Raw genomic sequence first — 18,461 nt, 5'->3', positions numbered from 1 at the left:
GTCAAACATCGGTTAATTCCGTACCTACGAATGATACCGATATTGACCGATTGAACAGCCCACTGCATTAATAATCCTTATATATATATTCATTTAAAATCTAATTAGAAATACGAAGACACGGGGAAACAATGTAATAAGACCAGTCGGGTCTATGGGAGTATCAGCATCGTTAATGTAAAAGCCTCGTTGACGATCAAGGACCAAGCATCCTAAGAGAACCCGAGGACAAATTATTGATATTTACAGATACATGTACTTTGATCTCGGCAAGCAGTCATTTAAAATTAATCAAAGACGTGCACAGTCCTACTAAAATTGTTGCATGAGCGTATGGCGACCAATTTGACTTGTAACCAGAAACAAATAGCATGATGCTGTTGTAACTGCGTATAACAATTATATAACATACACGTGCATTTTATCATCTGTGACAAATACTTTAATGAAATTTAAAGTTGGCGACACTTGCTGTGGTTAGTCATATGAGCAGATGTAACTGGTCCTATCACTCATTCAATCCATGCTCGCCTACTTCATGGTACCGACAACAACGGTTACGCCAGCCTGCCTTTGTGTAATAACATACGCACATTTCAAATCCATTGGTTTTCATACAATTTTTTCTCGTCGTCTACGCAATAGAACAAAACACTGGGTCCCAACAAAACAATGACGGTGGGTCGGAAATTTGTGTCATTCATAAAAGAGTTTCTGTATACAACCGTTATATCAATATTTAAGGACTGTAAAAAATACACACAGGGGAATCCAACGTTTAAATATGAATTTAGGAATAGAAACAGTGTAGGACGATTAATGAATGAAGAAGTCCACCGATACAGCTGTTCCGTCCTTATATAACTCGTCACGCGTCAGTGATGTTAGAGACAGAAAAATAAGGAAAACCAGATCTGAAAGTGAGAGTATAAAACGATTGTGTTCGTTACATATGCGGTTGATTTGTCTATTAAAATATAATTGTAATTTATGATAGCAAAATTATTTACAGAAACATTCATGGATAATGTTTCAGTTATTTTCGAAAAAATACACAAACATAACTTCACGGATTTTGTTTATAAAACGGTTCTGAAAATGTTTTTACCGTTTCCAAGTTTTCAATAGTAGAAACATGTGAAATGGGATTATCAGATCATGCTTAATTTTGTCACTAGAAACAACAAATTAGAAAATGGCACTTTCTGTGTGCATTTTGTAGTTTTTGAATATTTTACAGAAATAAAACATTTTGCACGGCAGGTTTTTTCAACCTCCCAATCAATATTGGATGACAATATTACATTATTCTTGAACAGCAATATTTCTTCCGGTATTGTAATTAGTTCTCATTTTAATTAGTGGTGAACTAAAGCATAGAAAATTCACACTAGGGGTGTCGTGCAATTACTAATTTGTTTGAAAAAGAAATGCCAACAAGTTGTTAAGAAAGATTACACTCTTTTTCTGAATAATTTCACGTCTTTTCTCCCAATTCTTTAATTACGAAAGAACAAAGAATCTCGAAAATCTTCAAATCAAATACTTCGAATTTTACAACCTTGCAATATTGTATCTGAATGAGAGGTGCCATCATTATTATCAATCATTGATGTAACTAGCTCTTATTATCAATATGCGATATTATGGTAAACTCTAACAGGGTTTGAAGAAAAGTCTTACAACTGAATACCGTCCAGGTCTAGAATGGTTGTATAATATTTATCGGGATTTAAAATGGTTGTATAATAATTATCGCGGTTTACAATGGTTGTATGATATTTATCGCGGTTTACAATGGTTGTATAATAATTATCGCGGTTTACAATGGTTGTATAATAATTATCAAGGTCTGGAATAGTTGTATAATTATCTAAATGAAAGGACTTTGCCATGTGGGGATGGGGTATAGAACGGAGAGTGTGCGTGTTATAATGTATACTGGACACGTCGTTTAAACTTGCAAAAACTCATTGGAAATGTCACAAAGTTAGGATGTTTACATTAACACGTTACCCGTGTCTGTCAGTGAATCTATCAATTTGTCCGTCATCAGTCAGATGTGACACTTAATGACAGTACGCTACAGACGGGACAAAAACCACTGAACAAACACCATTACTCATAGGGTAGGTTCCAATTCTCTAGTTTAACGAGAGGACAAAGACCCTCTTAGTTCATCATGACAGACACGACTTGCACCTGTCCCGGGGGTGTGAATCGCGCTCGAGATGACCCAAATTATCAATGACACAATCTAGAACTTGACCACTGACAATGTTAACATTCTAGGGCGCCAACTGGACACGGAAGCGTCTAAATCGGTCATCACGACCAGTCGAACACTCACAAAAAATGATCTGGGATTAAATTTCGGGTGTTTCAGCCGGAAGTCTGTCCGGGTAGACGGATTGGTCGACCTTTCACGTCGATACAAGGACCTGTCTACAATACCAACAATACAGTATTTGAATTATGCATTACTTCCAATTAATCTGAAATTCCAACACGCGCGCACCAGACAGGTGCTGTTCAAAACATAGCCATACACACGTTTCCCCTAACGTCACCATTGTCGTGTTCGGATTAAGGTATTCAATTTTGGCATGTCTATGAACTTCTCGTTACAAGTGACAAGATAGTGTACACAAGCTCAGAGTAGGGATATTACATTTGGTATTTTCAAGTTGTAAAATATCCTGTCATTCTATCCTAATAGATCAAATGATGATTACAGTGACGATATATGTATAGTAACATTCCATATTACAAAATGATTGCTAATTTTACTATGGGTGTAATAAATAATATGATACCATGATATGTAAATAACAATGTGCATCTATAATATTGTAAGATTAATTATAATATATAAAACGAATATTGGTATTATCTTATTAATGAGGCTCAGTATCTCTATATATTTCAATAATAAATGCCTGTGATGACACATTTTAATACCACTAAGGAGGAATGGGTCTTGGCTCTTTCTAATTTTGAACAAACAAACATAAAATTAACATGGAGTCTCATGAAATATTTCCGATTGTTGCTGCCTTGGCTTTGTTTGAATGACATATACCCTGTCATGTGGACTTAATGATACTTTTAAGGCATGCTTTCATAACATCTAATCACGAAGCCCCAATTTGCATACGGTAGTTTTAATTCCATATTCGGATTTTAGTCTTAGTCAAAGGTTTCGGACTAATCCTGAGGATTCTCAATACAAACTGTTTGATGGCCTCTTCTATGGCTTCAGCTCAAAGGATTCCCATGGAATCAATTTATTACTGCAGAAATCAGGTAATCTGAGGTTTTATCACGGACTTCTCACAAAACTGGATATTAATGGTAATTTGTAATTACTTATCAACATACTGTAACCCTATTTCAATTACGAGGATCGGGATATTGATTTAGGTGAGGGGTCGGGATCATTATATCGGTACATGTGAGGGTATCAGACAGTTGACTATTTTAATGTCGCATTAACTATTCATCATCCCGGGACTGAGGCCGGTATAGATTAGTTTATCAATACACACTCGTACATACAACATACATATATGATCTGGGGTAAGGAGGCTGCGTACAGATACACTCGCTTGTACCTTGCCCGGGGGTCGGGGTACGTGGACCCAGACATCCGCGCTGTCGTTATAACATGAACAGGTGTTTGTTTCTATGACTAATTCACACGTCACATATCCAATATAACTCTAGTTCAAACGTTATGAGGATCCCTAGACACTATTGTTATCAATTTCTACAATTAGTTTCGAATTAATTATTCAATAACACATTTTATTTCAAAAGTTTGGAAGATGTTCTCCCTAGAGCTCCAGCGTTCGTTTTTGAATTAAATATTAATACGTTCAGCCATCATAGCTCCCATCAAAGAGGTTTGATAATATCTTTTATTTCGAATCCGACAGCTACCTTAAACCAGACAGCCATCTTTTTTCTTTTACTTTTCCAAAGGCATAGCTTTCAACAATCCTGCCCGTATTATTGTTTTGGTTTTTAATATCCATAATGCTATAATGTGTTCAGATTTAAAATATGGCAATAATTTAAAAGTTCTTTTTTAATTATTGCATTTACACTTTCATGTTGTTAGTAAACCCCCCAAAATGCACTCAACTGTGTCCGTCATGATTACGTTACATTGTCTGGATGTGTATTATGTATGTCCCAGAGGGGTCCCAGTAATGGCCGATCTTTATCGCCTGCACCGATAAATATTTTATCCGGCATCGTACCATTTTTGTGGGTGGTATAGAAGATGTCTATCAACAAAGAATAGTGCATCATTGTTCAAACTTGTCCGTATGGATTCCTGCTCCCTTAGATCAACCATCCAGCACGAGAAAAACATGTACAGCCGCACACAATCTCATGGCTTATAAGTTAATGATTTTTCCTACAGCAAATTTAAAAAGTAGTAAAATAAAAAAAAGTGGTTTATGAAGTCGGAAAAACCAAGACGTAACATGTATGTACATTAATCTATTGGCCAGGTAATTTATCGCAATAGGACTCACCCGGCAATAAAGTACCTGGAATCAATATTGTATACATGTACATGTAGTTGAGTGTTTACCTGTTCTGCTCGTCGACAATCTATGTAAAGTGTAAACTATATAATAGGTATACTTACCGAGAGGTAATATTTTAATGTAAATGTGTGGAAACTCATTTGAATATCACTACTACAGTATATATATATATATCATGCCAGACAGTGAAGGTATCGGGGTGCACACGTACACATTAAGGCTGAGGTTTAAATTACTTTGTATATAAAGATAGTGACAAGTTACCTTGAGTTTGTGTTAGGAGCAGAAATAGACTGGTAATCCATGTGCAGAGATGGAGGGTCCGCAGCAGTGTCATGGCGACGCCTCATACCTCCCGACCCTCCGAGGTAAATCCCACAATCAAGTCCCGGGGGTCAGCACACGTCACTGCAGAGAAAGTAAACACACACTTGTATCGTAAATGTTTCCTCCATGTTTGAATTTTGTTAACTGTTGAGCTCCGAGCTGAAGCCGTAACACGAGTAGTATGGTTAAGTGTTCGGGCGTTGGAGCGAAACACCCTATTCGTAGGGCACCGGCAGTAGTATTAGTAGCAATCAAGGAGCGGAACGTGCACCTGTCATCTCGCGTGTAACCACACAGTAATACCCCATGCACGTACCTGTATACGTAGATGTAGGAAGACCTACCGGCTAACTTATCGTCAGTACATGTGACGGTAGTATTAGTGGTATTACGTTGGCGTCCAGGGGAGGGATCGGGGATGTGACCATTCAACTCGCGTGTAACACGAAAGTTTGTACCTATAAATACAGGTACAGGCTGTACTTCTTTATCAATATTCCACTCCTGTGATATATATTAAGGTTCAGGGAAATAGCCCAGTGTCTCGCATACATGATCTCAAACTGTTATTAAGACATGGCGCTGACAATGATCGAGGGACGATCTAGTCGCCCGTGTCCTCCTGGTGTATGGATTTTCTCAGGTAATCCTGTCATTCATTACAACCAAGTTGTAAAGTAAAGGGAACACGGTTTGGGATAATTGGAATGTAGGATCGATTGATCATTTTGTGCTTGCGATTATATATGTGCACTACTGATACCCTATACTACAGACAAACTAGAGTACGGCGCGAGGTGCGTTGTTCCTCGGGTACCTTCGCAATGGGGAGTCTTACACGACTTCTAAAAGGTATGGAGATAGCAGTGCGTTCGTGGGGCCATTAGTGGCATCTGGTATGCGAAACATTGGATGATAAATGTCTTTTAGTTGTTAATAGCCACTTCAAGGACAATTGAACATTTCAAATGTTATTTTCACGTGTAGAATATTCATAAACATTTTGAAGACGCCGACGGAGCAAGGTGCAACCGGTAAATGAATTCTCGTAAATAATTACTGCATAAGTTCAAAGTGAAAATAAGACGTGTTCAATAGTTAATTTCTATCTTTGATGATGATTTCCATCACAATATATTTGAAAGAACAGATTTAGTTGGAGCTTTATTGCAACTATAATCACATCATTTGCACGCTTACATATCACAGGGACTCGAGATACGTAAGATCATAATCAACGTCATTTACACGCTTACATGTAACAGAGACTCAAGATACATACAACTTATCAACGTCATTTCCACGCTTACATATCACGGGGACTCGAGATACGTAAAACTATAATCAACGTCATTTACACGCTTACATATCACAATGACTCGAGATACATAGAACTTTAATCAACGTCTTTTAGACGCTTACATATCACAGGGACTACATAAAACTATAACCAAAGTCATTTACAAACTTGCATTTCACGGGGACTCGAGGTACATAAACAATAATCAACGTCATTTACACGCTTACCCGTCTCAGAAATTCCAGATCCATAGAACTATCATCAACGTCATTTAGACGCTTACATATCACAGGGACTCAAGATACATAAAGACACGGTTTGTGACTTTGTATTATTGATATACATGTAACGTTAGATCATAGGAGATTTATAAATATGTAAAAAAAAAAATTACATTTTAATATCGATTTTACAATTTATATTGAAACTGCAGAATTTCTTTAATAAATGAGCAATAGGAAACATTAATCTTTTTACTAATAAAAAAAAATTAGATTAACTCTATTATAGTAACAGTATTCCTATTTTCATTGTGTCCCCTTTAATGATTCATCCTTCATATACGTGGCTATTTAGTGTAAACACGTATCTGTTGTAGCTCGGAGTGCTTTTACTAATCGTTATCGGCTTGAATCTTTTTGTAACAGTCCGTGAACAGCTTATGGGTAAATACAGCAATGTACGTTTTCGGCCAACCGAAAACAAAATGTCTAAACCTATCCATTGACATAACCTCTGGTCGTGTGTTTTGTATATACAGAGTATCCCTTGTCCCTTCTACCAGACCACAACCATCACACGTAATTAAGGCATGTGTAATGCATACACACGCCCTACACGGTGACCGAGGTATAACCCCGTTACTCAAAAGGCCCGATACTACAAATGTCTTGTAATCTGAATTTTATATATCATCATACACCGCAAACGGCATACACACTACTTGTCACAAAAATTTAATCTAATACAAACGAATAAAAATATATATAAATACATTAAATCCGGGGACAATAGATAATATCGGACCGAAAGCGAAACAGAGGCTGAGTATGATAGATAATATCAGACCGAAAGCGAAACAGAGGCTGAGTATGATAGATAATATCAGACCGAAAACTATACAGAGGCTGAGTATGATAGATAATATCAGACCGAAAACTATACAGAGGCTGAGTATGATAGATAATATCAGACCGAAAGCGAAACAGAGGCTGAGTATGATAGATAATATAAGACCGGTAACTATACAGAAGCTGAGTATGATAGATAATAACGGACCGGTAACTATACAGAAGCTGAGTATGATAGATAATATCAGACCGGTAACTATACAGAGGCTGAGTATGATAGATAATATCAGACCGAAAACTATACAGAGGCTGAGTATGATAGATAATATCAGACCGTTAACTATACAGAGGCTGAGTATGATAGATAATATCAGACCGGTAACTATACAGAGGCTGAGTATGATAGATAATATCAGACCGAAAACTATACAGAGGCTGAGTATGACAGATAATATAGGACCGAAAACTATACAGAGGCTGAGTATGATAGATAATATAGGACCGAAAACTATACAGAGGCTGAGTATGATAGATAACTATACAGAGGCTGAGTACGATAGATAATTTCAGACCGAAAACTATACAGAGGCTGAGTATGATAGATAATATCAGACCGGTAACTATACAGAGGCTGAGTACGATAGATAATATAGGACCGAAAGCTATACAGAGGCTGAGTATGATAGATAATATCAGACCGGTAACTATACAGAGGCTGAGTACGATAGATAATATAGGACCGGTAACTATACAGAGGCTGAGTATGATAGATAATTTCAGACCGAAAACTATACAGAGGCTGAGTACGATAGATAATATAGGACCGAAAGCTATACAGAGGCTGAGTATGATAGATAATATCAGACCGGTAACTATACAGAGGCTGAGTATGATAGATAATATCAGACCGTTAACTATACAGAGGCTGAGTATGATAGATAATATAAGACCGGTAACTATACAGAGGCTGAGTATGATATATAATATCAGACCGGTAACTATACAGAGGCTGAGTACGATAGATAATATAGGACCGGTAACTATACAGAGGCTGAGTACGATAGATAATATCAGACCGGTAACTATACAGAGGCTGAGTATGATAGATAATTTCAGACCGGTACCTATACAGAGGCTGAGTATGATAGATAATAACGGACCGGTAACTATACAGAGGCTGAGTATGATAGATAATATCAGACCGTTAACTATACAGAGGCTGAGTACGATAGATAATATCAGACCGGTAACTATACAGAGGCTGAGTATGATAGATAATTTCAGACCGGTACCTATACAGAGGCTGAGTATGATAGATAATAACGGACCGGTAACTATACAGAGGCTGAGTATGATAGATAATATCAGACCGTTAACTATACAGAGGCTGAGTACGATAGTGTTGCGCAAGACTGTATTCAAAGTCACATTCTCGGGAGATTACAAAATATCAAGATTTTAAAAATATGCAAATGTTTGATTTCACACTAGTTAGAATTTGTTGATAAAATTGATCACGAACTAGTTCTTAATTTTTTATATTCAAAACGTAACGGTATAATTTTCAACGAAAATATTTCCGGTGTTTTACGAGTGCAGCTCCGGTCCGTTCGAGTTGCATACAAGTTTACCAAATATAGCACATAAAATAAAGAGGACTTCCGAATTTTGTTGTTGTCGTCTGCTGCTCATCTGCGAGATCTGCTGTCCCGTCACCTTGTCATCGCTTAATCAGTCTATTTTAAGACTTATTCTACGATTAGTTTTTGTAGTAAGTTATCTAAATCATAATTCTTGTTGATATATACTTTATTACAAACCAGTGTATAGATATGTTGGCAATATATTCATTTTGTAACGTGGGATTTACTATTCTAGAATCTAGTACACTAGATTATGTGTGCTTGTTTCTCGAATTCCATGGGCACCAGGATTGCTGCGCTCTCACATAGGCCATGCCTAAAATCATATTAGCGTAATGTACAGTGCGAAAAAAACACCACGCACCATTGACAATATATATTGTTTAGAAGTTGCGAATGCTAGTATACGTCATTCCTTCAACAGTGAAGTACAAATTCTCAACTTTATATGACTTCAGGATTCTGCAATTTGTTGCAATGCCAAGTTAAAACAGAAATATTAGTACTAAAAATGTCCCCGGGCGGCGATACAAAATAGTGTTTTCTTCGTAATACCATTGACAAGACTTTACTACATGTAACACGTCGGCTAGGTTTTGTTAGTAACCCGAGGAGCTTACAGTCCCATGGTGAGACAAGCCTTGTATGGATTTCCACTGGTTTTCTTTTTCAGACAACGAAACAGCAAAAATATTGGTTCAGTACAAAAAATAATTAAACGGAACTCGGTCTGGTCTTAATTTGATTGGGCTGGGAAATGGAGCTGCTTATAATTGTATGCTGTATATGGTAAATATGTTTTCTCTATGCATAATCTAGTGAAAAGAGAAACAAAATTAATTTGAATTTGAATTTAAGTAAAGTATCATCATTTACCGACGGCTGGTTTGCAGCAGAGTTACACTTTGGACATCTTTACATTTCCCAAACAATGTCTAAAATGCTCTATACACACTGGTATGGACCTAATTTACTTATAGATCAGCCCAACAACTATATTTCAAACACAGTCCTAAGGTACTGACTATATCACAAGTGACCCAAAGGCCTGAACGGTCACCAAAGTATATATTTCAGTAAATATGACCCCTTTTGATTCCGCCAATCAGCCCCGGGGGGTCAGTCCTGGCAAACATGTGCAAAGCTTCAAACTGGTTTCCGATACTGATACATCTCACCAAGTTTGAATTATATTGTCCATTGGCAATTCAACGAATGATGTTGAATAAGTGTGATTTCCCTATAAACTATAGTAAAGTTTATCCCCTCCCCTGGTTTCTGAGAAAATATCGAAAATGTAAATCGTTTACGGACGCATGACGATGACCCCCACCAAAAACAATCTGAATTGGTCACTTTAAGCAAGTAGACCAAAATCGTACCTGGATATACGGAAATCTAAACTCCACGGGCATCATGGATTTACACATGAGGGAACCAGAGTATATGCCATTGTGTCTTAGTTTCACAGACTTACAGTACACGGACCCTTGATTGAAATGTTTGGTCTAAACAAAATAAAGTATTTTGTTATCAGAGTAGAGCTTTGTGGTACATCCCGCCTTACTGATACGGTTTCTACGCCGTGATTTTACATCCCCATGACTGTCGTAACAAACTGATGTGACGTACGTTATACCTTCCCCGACAGCCTGCGTGTGTCAATGACTTGGTATGAACCAAAGCGTGCTCCTGACTGTGATTTCTACCTCATCTGGATGTTTGATGTTATCAAAGAACCACTCTCATGAAAATACATAAAAATTCGCAAACAGGTTCACCGATGATTGAACAGTTCACTATCTAATGCTACAGCGATCGATCGTCGCATTGTTTGTAATCCCATTCAAATCAAAGTGACATTTATGGAGTAGTTGTCGCTGACTGGGTTGAGTGCAGTCTGTATATAAATGTTTTGTTACAGCTACTTCAGATCACTAGTCTAGTGTTTGTTATCTTGTCACTATGTACCCAGCTCGCGATGTGATGTTACAACAAAATCAGCCTCAAAAGTAATCGGGGAAAAAATAAGTCGCCAACTGTTTACGAAACATCTAAACCGGAAGCTACTAACGGAAACTAATTTCAAGGAGAGACATGCTCACAAAACCTAAATATTTCGACCAAACAAGCTTAAGATCGTTAAACTCTACTGTTTAACATTAGATGTACGTTTTAAAGGATTTTCTTCATATAACTGTTACTGTACATAGAGTACACGTGTAAAACATCACACTAGCTTATAACAATGTTTTTGCGCATTTGCCGAGAAACAGTTTCAACTAAATACCAAACATCTATCCGGCGTCGTTATAAATTTGGAAATGCATTAACATATAATAAATCTCCACTCGTTCATTATCTCCTGTCTATCCCACCATGGCGGTGACATTTTCGTCTCTCCGGGGGATCCACTCTTTAACCGTTCATGTAAAGTTGGAAGTATGGGTCACCAGACAACACCGTTTGGTTTCGGGACGATAGTATAATTCGGAGTTAAACGTGAACATTTTCCATAAAAATAAATAATACACTCATACAGATAAAGAGATAATTAGACTGTTATTAGACCTGCATCAGTGTTTGCAACTTTTATACTATTGCATATTCTATCGCCTCGCTCGCAAGAACATTAAATACTTATTTGACATTTAACAGTGTTTGGTGATAGATACATTATCAACATACGCCGCCTTTGTGAAATTAAATATGATATTTATTCCGTAGAGATGTTCAAATTTTCAGCGGCGTTTCAGGCGAACTAGAATATCTGTATGATACATCGATTGGCTTCCATTCACTTAATCGAGATGACAGCGTGAGGACTTTTTTTATCTTATTTGTTTCTCTATATTTTAATTGTTACTATGCATTGCGTAAATTATCAACACCGAACTGGCCCGAATGAACTTAAGTTCTAGTGAGGTCAGCCTATTCGTACTTCTGGTTCTCTTATGGATATTCTTTTCTGGTATGTGTGAATTCGAAGAGCGAGTGCTAGATATCGACCGCTTAGTCGACCTGCAGTACACTTCCGGTCAACGTCACCAAAATCAACTTCCGGTTGACGCAATCAACGTGACATCGAAACGAAACAAACCGCTCCGCGGTCGGTAAAAAGCCACTGATAACACGTTCATGTTAATTTTGTTAACATGTCGACGATATCACAGTGTGTATATGCCCATCATGTTGTTTACATCAAAAATTCAGTTCAGTTTAGGTTTGTTACAAGGAGTTAGACAATAATTATTTTATTGTCAATAAACACTTTCGGCGACGTCATAATTTTGTTGATAACTGTGTTTATAATTTTGTGGAAAACATAAGTATTTCCATGATATGAACACTAACCAGATGCAGACACCTGTTGTAAAACTGAATGTAAAGTCCTGCCGTACCCATGATGTCATTAACATAACTTATTACTGAATATAACATAGTCTTGTTGATGTCCTTCCAGGACTGTTGACAGTAATGTACCCGTATTGAACATGTCCGGGTAACCTGTCCGGGTAACCTGGCGTAATTACAGTCGATATCGATTGTTACTAATGAACACAAACGACACACTGAGTAATGTAACCGAGGCGGTCATGAAGTTGGAGGCTGACGAGACTCTTAGTCACGTGGAACCTAGTGCATTATACCGTCGTTACAATAGGCACTAATGGTGCTCAGAGAACACAAAGTAAACTGGAGCATTATGATCATTCTTAAGTGTAGTTAATTGTCAACTGGGTAGAAACACAGGGACTTGAAGAGTGGAGACACTCCTCCAACGTATAATTATGTTTCCTATAAAGTATATGTCAAACGTAAACTAATTCTGATGTCCATATGGGGTGGATAGAACACTAATATCACCATTCCCGTGTCTATACTCTTTGATATTGTTAAGTTGTACAACTCTAATACAAGGTATGAATGGTTCTTTATAGAACTGATATAAGGGTAGGATAATGAAAAGAATCACCTCTAGGGTTGATTTTCTAGGTTGTGTAACCCGAGATTCTGATGAGGACTAGACGAACCTGAGGGTTGGAGATTTCTCCCTCCTCAGGGTAGTGGCTATTTTTATCCAATCTTGCTATTTCATTTACGCAGTGCCCAGTTGTTCAATTAACTAAAACATATTGTAATTCATTTACGCTACAATGTTGACATGATGTGATGATTTAGTCGATGTGACGTCATTGTATTGTTAACAGCACGTGCTGTCATTCATCCCCAACGGGGTTACAGAGAAATCTTGGAGCATGTAAAACGGGAAAGCCATATAATCTTCTCCGACCTTGAGGGTGTCATGGAGAAAACTTCAACCCGAGGGATGATAGTCTATCTTGTCTAACCCGAGGGACGATAGTCTATCTTGTCTAACCCGAGGGACGATAGTCTATCTTGTCTAACCCGAGGGACGATAGTCTATCTTGTCTAACCCGAGGGACGATAGTCTATCTTGTCTAACCCGAGGGACGATAGTCTATCTTGTCTTACCCGAGGGACGATAGTCTATCTTGTCTAACCCGAGGGACGATAGTCTATCTTGTCTAACCCGAGGGACGATAGTCTATCTTGTCTTACCCGAGGGACGATAGTCTATCTTGTCTAACCCGAGGGACGATAGTCTATCTTGTCTTACCCGAGGGATAATAGTCTATCTTGTCTTACCCGAGGGACGATAGTCTATCTTGTCTAACCCGAGGGATAATAGTCTATCTTGTCTTACCCGAGGGATGATAGTCTATCTTGTCTAACCCGAGGGACGATAGTCTATCTTGTCTAACCCGAGGGATAATAGTCTATCTTGTCTAACCCGAGGGATGATAGTCTAACTTGTCTAACCCGAGGGACGATAGTCTATCTTGTCTAACCCGAGGGATGATAGTCTATCTTGTCTTACCCGAGGGATGATAGTCGATCTTGTCTAACCCGAGGGATGATAGTCTATCTTGTCTTACCCGAGGGACGATAGTCTATCTTGTCTAACCCGAGGGACGATAGTCTATCTTGTCTAACCCGAGGGATGATAGTCTATCTTGTCTTACCCGAGGGACGATAGTCTATCTTGTCTAACCCGAGGGACGATAGTCTATCTTGTCTAACCCGAGGGACGATAGTCTATCTTGTCTAACCCGATGGATGATAGTCTATCTTGTCTAACCCGAGGGATGATAGTCTATCTTGTCTAACCCGAGGGACGATAGTCTATCTTGTCTTACCCGAGGGACGATAGTCTATCTTGTCTAACCCGAGGGACGATAGTCTATCTTGTCTAACCCGAGGGACGATAGTCTATCTTGTCTAACCCGAGGGACGATAGTCTATCTTGTCTAACCCGAGGGATGATAGTCTATCTTGTCTAACCCGAGGGACGATAGTCTATCTTGTCTAACCCGAGGGACGATAGTCTATCTTGTTTAACCCGAGGGACGATAGTCTATCTTGTCTAACCCGAGGGACGATAGTCTATCTTGTCTAACCCGAGGGATGATAGTCTATCTTGTCTAACCCGAGGGATAATAGTCTATCTTGTCTAACCCGAGGGACGATAGTTTATCTTGTCTAACCCGAGGGACGATAGTCTATCTTGTCTAACCCGAGGGATGATAGTCTATCTTGTCTTACCCGAGGGACGATAGTCTATCTTGTCTAACCCGAGGGACGATAGTCTATCTTGTCTAACCCGAGGGATGATAGTCTATCTTGTCTTACCCGAGGGACGATAGTCTATCTTGTCTAACCCGAGGGACGATAGTCTATCTTGTGTAACCCGAGGGACGATAGTCTATCTTGTGTAACCCGAGGGACGATAGTCTATCTTGTCTAACCCGAGGGACGATAGTCTATCTTGTCTTACCCGAGGGACGATAGTCTATCTTGTCTAACCCGAGGGACGATAGTCTATCTTGTCTAACCCGAGGGACGATAGTCTATCTTGTGTAACCCGAGGGACGATAGTCTATCTTGTCTAACCCGAGGGATGATAGTCTATCTTGTGTAACCCGAGGGACGATAGTCTATCTTGTCTTACCCGAGGGACGATAGTCTATCTTGTCTAACCCGAGGGATGATAGTCTATCTTGTCTTACCCGAGGGACGATAGTCTATCTTGTCTAACCCGAGGGACGATAGTCTATCTGGTCTTACCCGAGGGACGATAGTCTGTCTTGTGTAACCCGAGGGACGATAGTCTATCTTGTGTAACCCGAGGGACGATAGTCTATCTTGTCTAACCCGAGGGATGATAGTCTATCTTGTCTTACCCGAGGGACGATAGTCTATCTTGTCTAACCCGAGGGATGATAGTCTATCTTGTCTAACCCGAGGGACGATAGTCTATCTTGTCTAACCCGAGGGATGATAGTCTATCTTGTCTTACCCGAGGGACGATAGTCTATCTTGTCTAACCCGAGGGATGATAGTCTATCTTGTCTTACCCGAGGGACGATAGTCTATCTTGTCTAACCCGAGGGACGATAGTCTATCTGGTCTTACCCGAGGGACGATAGTCTGTCTTGTGTAACCCGAGGGACGATAGTCTATCTTGTGTAACCCGAGGGACGATAGTCTATCTTGTCTAACCCGAGGGATGATAGTCTGTCTTGTCTAACCCGAGGGATGATAGTCTATCTTGTCTAACCCGAGGGATGATAGTCTATCTTGTCTTACCCGAGGGATGATAGTCTGTCTTGTCTAACCCGAGGGACGATAGTCTATCTTGTGTAACCCGAGGGGTGATAGTCTAACTTGTCTAACCCGAGAGACGATAGTCTATCTTGTCTAACCCGAGGGACGATAGTCTATCTTGTCTAACCCGAGGGATGATAGTCTATCTTGTCTTACCCGAGGGACGATAGTCTATCTTGTCTAACCCAAGGGATGATAGTCTATCTTGTCTTACTCGAGGGACGATAGTCTATCTTGTCTTACCCGAGGGACGATAGTCTATCTTGTCTTACCCGAGGGACGATAGTCTATCTTGTCTAACCCGAGGGATGATAGTCTATCTTGTCTAACCCGAGGGATAATAGTCTATCTTGTCTAACCCGAGGGATGATAGTCTATCTTGTCTTACCCGAGGGATAATAGTCTTTCTTGTCTAACCCGAGGGATAATAGTCTTTCTTGTCTAACCCGAGGGTCTGTTGAGGGTTAGACAATCATGAATATCATCCCTTGATGATTTCTCTGTCACATCCTTAAGGGATGGGATGATTATTTTTCTCCTTTTCAGACTGTTTTGATATGATATATTGGGAAAAAAATTGCACTGCAACACATTCTTGACGTAGTGTGCTTAGATTATTGCCGTGACGTCATTGTATTGTAAGAACGTGCGATTTGACGTACCCTATAGTTGACTGAGATATCACACCCTAGGGTATGACAGATGTATCTCGATCTAGTAAAATGGATTACATATCTGTGAACAATGCCAGCAAAAATCTGTGGTTGGTGACAGAAACTGATATTCGCAGGTCCCTGTGATATATTGGAATATATAGGATATTCTCAGGTCCCTGGGAACATAGAGGGTATTCTCAAGTCCCTGTGATATGTAGAGGATATGTTCAGGTCCCTGGATACTAGTATATAAAGGATATTATCAGGTACCTGTGATATATAGAGTTTATGTTCAGGTCCCTGGGGGTATATAAAGGATATTATCAGGTACCTGTGACATATACCGGTAGATGATATTATCAGGTCCCTGTGATATATACCGGTAGATGATATTCTCAGGTCCCTACATGTGATATAAAGATTTGTGTATAGTACTACCATATACATACTAAAGGAACTTTCTGGGGAAAGAAATCATGATATATTGTTTCTGTTGATGTTGAAGTGATTTTAATCTGATTTTATGGAATAAATTAGATGATACTAAGGGACATTATAACGGCGGCTTCTCTCAACATTATTTCCATAGGTGGAACCTGCTAAAAGTACATGTACTTGGGTGACGAGAGCAGGTGGACTTTGAAATGGTTATTGTGGAAGCGATAATAAAGAGTAAGATTTCACGAACATTTTAAGAGTTTTATGTCGTGTTTGTGATGACAGATAACGGGATGAAGTCATAGATTAAAATGTTACATGTACCTATAGATTTATTGACTATTAAACATATTTTATAACGAAACTGTGTCGACAAAATAATAAAATGTTACACAAACACTTATGACTTATGTAAAATGGCGGAAAATGAAAATGTCACACACCTGTATACACTTTATATTATGATATATTTGTATAAAGGATATTGTCAAGGTGCGGTAAGATGTGATTATCAAGAACTTAATGAGGACAATCACTTCAACAGAAGTAAGTACTAGTTTTAATATATTGAGCGGAGTTCTCACTTCCGGTGTTAATGCTAAATCGCCGTCAGGTGACGTACGTTTCGATATCTACAGAGTACAGGGACCTGGGAACTTGTTACAGTTTATGTGTATTTTTATCGAATTTCAATCTAGACCCCAGAAACGTTTGCACGAAAATGTGCTATACGCACACGAAAATGTGCTATACACACACGAAAATGTGCTATACACACTAGGAAAGGTCCAAAACACATTGACTGTAAGATACTCTCAGGTCCCTGTGTCAGAGTTATGCAAAGATAAATTAAAATTAAAAGGCAATATGTCATTCTGATAATTCTATACTGAACTAAGGAACTGACGATTTTATGTCCGTTGGTATCAATAAACGGGAATATTTCTCTCGAGAATAGAATAGAAATACCAACTTTTCATCAATAAAACATTTTGAAAAAAAGTGTGTTCAGCCTACGAGATGAAGAGAAAGATCCGGGCATTCGGTGCACCGGTTATCACGTGATGGGTAACACGCTACGTCTACCCTACTTCCGGCTCGCGCATATTAGTTCGTGCTGGATTTGTCACGCATTGTCACGTACCATGACGCGATGAGTTATTACTGTATATGGTATCAACATTACACATACAATACACTACACACGTATGTTCTATAAAAAAAAACTGTAATGTATTATTATTATTATTTTTAGAAAATGTAACGAAATATGTCTTATATTTCCAATATGGTGCCAAACGTTTAAAAAAATATATAACTTAATAACGTGTCTCTTCAAAAAGAAATATCCATTTCTTGTAAATTTGCTAAAGTACTTCATGTTATAGAAGGAATTACATCTAGACTATTTCATTTCATAATTGAAATATATGACTGATATATGTGCTTTAAATATTTGATCCCAATGTGAAAAAATGGTGATTTTTGTAACCTAAAAAGCAGCTTAACTGCCTTTAATTTATCTGTAAATATATTTGCGCGAATATGTATTAAGTTTTGACATTTTATCGCTTACCTCGCATCCACTACCCCGTTAAACATCCTTCTTGTGAAATATCACCATCAACACATCTTCATATTTTGTTATCCGATAGTTATACCATCAGGTTTAGACAAACCTTGTCACACAATCAGAACTTTCCAGACAATATCCACGCGGTATCATTGTGAGGTAGGACGACACAAGCTTCGTGACTAAGTTAGACGTTATAACG

The 18,461-nt window shown here is 38.5% G+C and overlaps 1 protein-coding gene across 3 annotated transcripts in view; it reads right to left on the bottom strand.

Moving 5' to 3' along the window:
* Positions 1-18,461, bottom strand: part of LOC117329288 — a 47,456-nt gene that overhangs the window by 28,694 nt on the left and 301 nt on the right. The window contains exons 1-2 of one of the 3 annotated variants that reach the window (XM_033887158.1): positions 18,263-18,459; positions 4,827-4,970 (exon numbers count right to left, since the gene is read on the bottom strand). In XM_033887158.1, coding sequence (XP_033743049.1) covers positions 4,827-4,899 — 73 coding nt within the window. In that variant the 5' untranslated portion in view covers positions 4,900-4,970; positions 18,263-18,459. Of the gene's footprint in view, positions 1-4,826; positions 5,451-18,262; positions 18,460-18,461 lie in introns of those variants that run through there. The other 2 variants (XM_033887157.1, XM_033887159.1) reach the window with 2 other exon arrangements.

This window comes from Pecten maximus, chromosome 6, assembly GCF_902652985.1.
Source record: "Pecten maximus chromosome 6, xPecMax1.1, whole genome shotgun sequence".
NCBI classification, from domain to species: Eukaryota; Metazoa; Mollusca; class Bivalvia; order Pectinida; family Pectinidae; genus Pecten; species Pecten maximus.
The sequence above is the reverse complement of the archived record's forward strand: the minus strand, read 5'-3'. Positions and strand labels throughout refer to the sequence as shown.